At 36.7% G+C, this 7,413-nt stretch overlaps 1 protein-coding gene and 1 pseudogene across 3 annotated transcripts; both read right to left on the minus strand.

The window, feature by feature from the left end:
- Positions 1 to 26: 26 nt before the first annotated feature.
- On the minus strand, positions 27 to 2,342 carry LOC104737077 (putative F-box protein At1g49610; annotated as a pseudogene). Its single transcript, XR_015577343.1, has 3 exons — positions 1,257 to 2,342; positions 638 to 814; positions 27 to 518 (listed from the first exon to the last, which is right to left on the minus strand). The product of XR_015577343.1 is annotated as a putative F-box protein At1g49610 (transcript).
- An 834-nt stretch (positions 2,343 to 3,176) lies between these two features.
- Positions 3,177 to 6,348, minus strand: LOC104737079 (uncharacterized). Of its 2 annotated transcripts, none has more exons than XM_087480045.1 (8): positions 6,156 to 6,348; positions 5,349 to 5,583; positions 5,181 to 5,252; positions 4,945 to 5,013; positions 4,321 to 4,389; positions 3,964 to 4,029; positions 3,715 to 3,855; positions 3,177 to 3,545 (listed from the first exon to the last, which is right to left on the minus strand). In XM_087480045.1, the coding sequence occupies exons 1-8, from the start codon at positions 6,258 to 6,260 to the stop codon at positions 3,451 to 3,453; spliced, it is 852 nt and encodes a 283-aa protein (XP_087336171.1). In that variant the 5' UTR covers positions 6,261 to 6,348; the 3' UTR covers positions 3,177 to 3,450. The 2 variants fall into 2 exon arrangements, with proteins under 2 accessions (XP_087336171.1, XP_010455481.1); XM_010457179.3 differs by having other exon boundaries at positions 3,177 to 3,548; positions 6,156 to 6,347.
- Positions 6,349 to 7,413: the final 1,065 nt, after the last annotated feature.

Raw genomic sequence — 7,413 nt, forward strand, 5'->3', positions numbered from 1 at the left:
AAAAGAACCTGGTTGCCACTTTCATATGGTCAAAGCAACGCATAATGGAATTTTTCGTCCCAAACCAAATCCTTATTACAAACAAATCCAAACTACTAAGAAGATACAGTAATGTTCATAATCACAAAAAAAAAAAAAACACAAACACCAATCCAATATAAATAAAATTACAACAATTCAACCTTTATTTTGATCTAAACTTTCATTCAAAGAAAAAACCTTTGATCCGACTTGGTGGTTGAGCCAAGCACAATGGAGACGTTATTGTTATAGTGCGAAAGCAGCACTGGAACCATCTCAATCAACTCTTCAAATCTTCGTTCGTCAAGACAACTTCCAAACCTTACAACCATATTCTCTAAAATCTTTGTGCTTTTAAGCACAAGTTCCATGAAAGAAGCCATGTGCGTCGACTCAACATTCTTGCGGATAATGTTCATAAAGGCCCTCGCTTCCGAACTCCAAGTTTTATCAGTTTTCGAGCCATGACATTGCAAGTAGTAGTCAAAAAAACCGTCCTGTACGGCATAAAAGTTTTTTTCATTTATGCAAACAAAGTGTCAATATCTTGGATTACTGAAACTCGAATATGGTTAGAACTGTCAAGGAAAATAATAGAGGATTATGGTAAATATACCGGTAAGATGGGGACCTCATCCTTTACGTGCACGGTTAGCTTCTTTAGCTCACGTGAGACTTGTAGCAACTTTACTATACCAGGAATTGCATATTGAGAAATCATTGTCTCGAATGTCAAAACTTTGCATCTGAACAACGGAAGAGAAACACGACGAAGCTGGACAACAGATAAAATCTAGCAAAAAATAAAAATAAATAATTAAACAAACACAAACATAAACATAAACATATGTAAAGAAACACCAAAACACAGACCTAACTAGCACACAAGCAAGACAAGAATCATTGATAAAATCTCTAAAAACGCACCGCACCAATCACAAAAGCGTTATAAAACAATTACAAAATCATTCTTTTATTCAACATTCATGTACCACTCTTTACTTCAAAGTTTTACATAACAGCTTACGGCTAAAAAAAACAAAAAAAAGTACAGCTTTGTGTTACCAATCGTAGTCAATTCGGGACTCAGCTAGACATACCAATCAAAACGAAAGCCTAATGAAAATGAAACTACATAGAATTTGCAACCGAATGATTCTACACATAAGTAGAGTAAATGATTAAGCAACTTGTAAGCTTGACCATATCATACTGGTGTATCCAAACAAAATTACCTTGATAAAGTTTTCCCCAAAGGTAAGCTTCTCGACATTCTGCAACTTCTCTATCATGTTTTGAGCAAAGTGTTTATCAAAATCAGCATCAAATGCTTCATCTGAGTCATAGACAATGTCTAGTCTAGCTTCCGTTAGAGACGAGACATCGACTAAATTACATGGCCAGTAGGGAGGGACGCTCAAACTGAGACTATGGATATGTGGTGCTACAATATGTACTTGCTCCGAGACCCAAACGTTGCTATAGATTTCTAATGTTGTCAAACACAGCGATTTGCTGAGATCAAGAACCTCGAGCTTATAGAAACGGCACAGACGCAGCGTTAAGCTTTCGAGCACGGGACAACCAGATAGAATCTTATGCATAGTAGATCCGTCATAGAGGATGCAGTTACGCAAGACGAGCTCCTTGAGGGATGTCCAACATACTGAGCTACGGGGAATCATCTTATCTCGAAACGCTAAACGAAGGGTGAGTTGCTTGACAGAGGGATTGATGTAGAGGAATCAGGCATAGTATACTCAGCAAGAGCACGTGAACCTAAATCCAGCGTCATATTCTCTACGTTTCGGGACTTGGCGAATTCGATCCAACTTTCAATGTAAGGAGAATTCTTATACCCGTTGAGACAGAGGTGGAAACTCACCATCTTGCGAGCCTTGTAGCGAGCTAAGGTTTCGTTGATATGTTCGGCCAACAGGTACCTTTCCCCACACCATTCGAAGTTGAGACATGGTGTATCGCACCATACATGCCTCCATCGTTTTGACAAGATGGAAGTACGGATGGCGAATTTTGTCGGAAGACAGGAGAGTATAGTTTGGAGGATCTCATCAGGCAGCGCGCTGATTGAATCTACACCCTCGCTTGAATCATCTCGGAGTCTAGGGTTTCTTACTGCGTGCGTAGCGCTATCTCCGTCTCCCTCGTCGTCCGCCATTCCCTAGCAATTTTCTTAGGGCTTGTTGTTTCGGCCTAATATCTTATTTAAGCCAATCAAATAATTTAGTGTCATATGAAATTAAATAAATATTTTTTTAAAATTGAAAAAGTATTAATTTACCTTTAATAAATCCAAATCAACACATACTCTTGTTTAATTATATAATCTAAACCATAATTCTCGTTTTTTAAAGCTGGGTTGGTAACTCTTAAAAACAATTGGCCACCAATTCAGGATGGGGAACCACTAACTCCCCTACGATGTTCGATCGAAGTCTAGAGTAAGATTAAGTCACCTAATGATTTCAATATAAATGTTTAGAGAATTCAACTAAATAGATCAATCACAAAGATAACAAATCCCTTGGTTTGAAAGTAAAGTATATATAAAACTTTTAAGTTAATTTAGAAGCTCAGTTACGAGGACGAGTGCTCTCAGTATTCCCACCGACGCCTGACATAACTCTAGCGACATCACCTGCTGAAGCTTCAGGCTTCTTCTTGCTGTATAAAACCATGTAGCCAAGTCCACCGATTATTACCACTCCAACCGCTGCCGCTCTTACCGGACATATCCCTAACGACTTCCGCTGGCCCAACACTTCACTCGACTGCCTCGCCGCTTGTTCTGGCCCCGCCATTTCCCTTCTTTGTCTATGTTAATTCTGGTGCCTTTCTATAAAAGTAGTGTCTATCCCTCTCGCAAGTTAACTTCTTCTCTACTACGTTTGTGTTGTTTGGAATATATTTGTAGAAGAGAAAATGTGGGTTATTATGGTCAACCGCACTCGTAGGATATTCTAAAGACTCGCTCATGTGCTCTATCTATATTTAGCTTCACAATAAAATATGTCACTGTCTTAAGAAATTTGGAAATTCCCAAATTTATTTTAGGACAACTTTCACGCCACCGTACATTAATTAAGAGAAATTCATGGAAACTGATTAATTTGTAATGTATGAATTACTTGTCCTTTGTTATTTTTGTAGTTAACTTGGACGCAAATTGGAACATAAACCATCCAGGTCTAATTACAATGGTGAATTACAGAAGACTTCACTATTATAATTTTACCCTAATAAGCGTACACCAACAAATTTTCAATCTTTCTTGATACACACGGTACATACTTACTAGTTACCAGTTTTGATTTTCACCCAGCTTAGATTATAAAACTATATTTTGAGGTAAAATGAAACAAAAAACGAGTTACCTATTTATGTAAAATGATATCTTGAGGGGTCTGTTTATATTCCGAAGTCAAAACTCGGAGGATCACTCAGTAAGCAACCTCTTGTGCTGGCCGATGAGGTTTCTTGCACCATTACTTCTTCCCTAGATGCTGCTGCAACTCAGATAAGCAAAAGAAACAAAATCTTTTAGCTTTCAACAATAAAATTAGATATAACCATAATAACTGTAACTACAGTTTTGTATACTGAATGGCTACCTATTTATATTTGGATTCAGTTAAGCTCTACAAGTCTAAAAATTTTGAACTCCAGAGTTACCTTTCGTTGAAACAGACTCCATCTTGTGGCTTTGGCGGGTATCAGATTCTGGAGGTGTTAAAAGCACTGATGTTTGCGGGTTATTATCCGAACATGTCTCTGTAACATTCCGTCTCTGAAGAATGGAGAGAATCTGATTAACTACACAGAAAAGAAAACGTTTGGTTAACGTATGTTCTCATGAATTGGTATTATAAAGAAACCACTTGAAGAAAAACCCAATCATTTAAATGTACATTTTTGACCCACCATCACGTAAAGGCTTGTCTTTGCTTAACTTATCATTCTCCAACCTTGAATCTACAGCGGACCTTCCTGCACATTCACACAGTGCCATTTTTAAGGACAGGATGTCAGATTAACCTATTGCAATATCAAACAGTAGAATGATTGGAGGAATGTGGTTTTACAGACATGAGTTCTACGATTCAAATCTAATCTACTGATCAGTTGTTGGAATTAAAAAAAAAAAAAAAAAAAAACTCAACATCTTAGACAAGAAAAGAAAGACATGCGGCAAATATTGTAAACTAGCTGAGAAAACGCTTCAATTACCACAATTATGTAAGAAAAAAAGATGTGGTAAGTAAATTTCCAATATCTTACCATCACAAGGAGAGTTGATCAAGGGGTGGCTACTGTTTTCTTTATCAGCTGAGCGAAGAGGTACAGTGCCTGCATACTTGTTGCTGTCAGTCATAGCGTGCACAAAATCAACAAGTATATACATACGAATGTGTTTCTATCAAAAAGTTTACTTATCAATACTAGAAAGAGGCAAAAAAAAAACACACACATGAAAAGAGTATTATATCTCTAACATGAACTTTGACAAAGCACATATTTCTCCATCTTGTTGGAGATATCAGATACAAGGTGTCTACGAACTCCAGAAAAAAAGCGTCAATCTTGTTCAACAAGAAGGTACATAAATTCAAACGATTTAAGTTTACTGACAAGAAGGTACATCAATTAAAACGATTTAAGTATACTGATTCAGGAGTGAAACGTAGCATGAATTTCGCTGTATCATCCATCGGTGTGATATTTACCACCAAACTTCAATATGCTAACAATCATACAGTGTGCCAGACTAAATGGATACAGTTCAGCTAGATGCCTAGATGGTTGAAGCAAATGCCAAAGTTTAGGTATGAAAAGGTTCCACATTATGTTCTCCAATAGATAAATGCAGAAACATTTCAAAGAAAGGAAAAGAAAGCATCAGACCTTTTGTTGTTGACTTCATAGTGTCTGCAGTCAGTGCCCCATACTTATGCAGTTCTCTCTTTTTGAATACTGAAATTGTAGAAGGAAAACATTATTACTAGCCTGCAGTGTTCAAGTTTCATTCTCCACGGAAATTAGATTAATAGGCATTAAAAGTTCTTGGTAGGAGTAGAAGAGGGATTTACAGTTCTCCAGTAATACAAAGGTACTAAGTACTAACGCAAGTAAATTCTCACCTCTAATCATATTGTGAGATGGGCTGAGACTTTTCGAAGAAAATTTATTCACAAGGTTAGGTTTTTTCTCATCTGCCAGAATAAAAGGAGAGATAAGTTGAACAGTCTTTTCAAGAGGCAAAACTTCCCTACAAAAATCGTAAGAGTTGGGAAAACAAAACATCATACCACCATGAAGGGAACTTTTCTTGAAATTTGGCCTGAGCACTGCAAATGATTTGCGCGCAGAGCCTTGATCACTTGGTTCAACCTTTATATCAATTGAAGCCTTACTTCCATCCTTACGATCGCCTATATCCACAAGGTATGCTTGAAACGTGAGTGTTTCACCTGTGTCCACAACTTCCCCTGCCTTTAGCATCCTGCTTTCAAGTAGATTATCCGCCTCATCATAAAGCATCACCTGTTTTTCAAAAAAACACTAAGGTTAACTCTGACATTTTTACTAAACAGATGAGCATAAAAGAAATATACATTCTCCTTTAATGAATGCCAAATCTAACTATGATGAAACTGGAAAGCGCAATATATTCACTTAACAAATCTACCAAATATTGTTTAGGAGTTCCTTTGTGAAACGAAGTAATCCAAATAAAAATGTGTTAAATGTTACTGATCCTATTCAAAAAAGCAGTTAAGCTTCAGATCTGCTAAAACCACTCAACTCAAAATTTCCGAATTTGTTCTTTCCAGAATCCAAAATCCAGAAGTAATTAGCTCTATCATATTCGAATAAATGAATCAAACAAGGAAACCAAATCAAAGCATCATTTGCGTTTAAGTGAATCTTGGTATCATCTTCTTCACTAAATCAATAATCACAATTCAACAGCCAAATCGACATAAACAATCTCGGAAAACGAGAAAATTTTCGAGATAGCTCAGAGGAATACTTCCGCGAAATCAAGCAAGTCTCATTCCACCAAATCCAACGAATAATCGCAAACGAAGACTAAAGAGTAGAAGAAAAAAAACCTTGCGTCTGGTGAAATGCAAATCAAGGAAGCCGTCGTGATAGACCTTACGCTTCTCCTTGATGTGTTTCGTATACATCGCTATCCATCTCTTCTTCTCCGCCATCTCCGATATCAGAATCGCGTTTTTCGCTGTTTTGAATTTCAAAAAAAAATTTTGACTCCGGCAGTGTGAGTTAAAGTGACGACGACGATTGCTTAATTTTATCATTATTTAAAAATCGCTTAATTTTAAAAATTGTAACATTACACCCCAAAACTTTGAAATGGGTCTATTGCTCCCCTGAAATCCAGAACAACGATATTAGAAAACGAAGTTGATGTTGAAAAAACATAAATAATTGTTTATTATTAAAAAATAAAAGGGCCTACAGCTCAGTGGTAGAGCATTCGACTGCAGATTGAGATGTCACCGGTTCGGATTTAGAAAATTTGGAATTTTGATAGATTTTAGGGGAGTTGATATGATTTATGGTAAAATTCTTTCAAATCCCACCTAAAACCATGAGATTTGTATTTATGTATTTTTAAATAAACAAATCCTCCAAAATCCTCCATAATGGATTTCAAAGTAGATTTTTAAATCATCAGTTGAATAACAGTGGATTTCATGAGACTATTTAAAATTCATGATTGAATAACATATGATTTATAACTTTTACATCGATAACATCTGGTGATTTCGTCATTGTCGTCATCATCGTCATCGTCTTCGTCTTCGTCTCATCATCGTCAGTCATCGTCGTCGTCATCCCTGTCGTCATCGTCGTCATCATCATCATCACCGTCGTCATCGTCAGTTGAACTTGCCATCCTCAGTTCATCGACGGTATGGGATTATACATGGATGGGAGGTACCGTTCACCATTAGTCTATTGAGGATAAGAGAACCATCCTCAGTTCATTGACGGTATGGGATTATACATGGATGGGAGGTACTGTTCACCATTAGTCTATTGAGGGTAACGGAACACGCTGTTGCAGAAGCATAAGGACCAAAGTCAATAGAATCAAGGTTGGCGATTCTATTGACGCTGTTGCAGATGCAGAGTTCTAAGATTGGTAAAGATAAAAGCCTCTTCGAAATAGAATAGCAAGGTTGGCGATGATCTCTAAAAAAAAGATCTCAATCCATTAAAATTAAAACCTAGGCGATATGATACTAGCTAGTAATTACAAATTACGTACTAGAGATACTACTAATTAATATCATAAGTTCATAACTGCAAACGAACCATAGTTTTTTTTTTGTATTATTT

Source organism: Camelina sativa, chromosome 13 (genome assembly GCF_030686135.1).
Source record: "Camelina sativa cultivar CO46 ecotype springtype chromosome 13, ASM3068613v1".
NCBI lineage: Eukaryota > Viridiplantae > Streptophyta > Magnoliopsida > Brassicales > Brassicaceae > Camelina > Camelina sativa.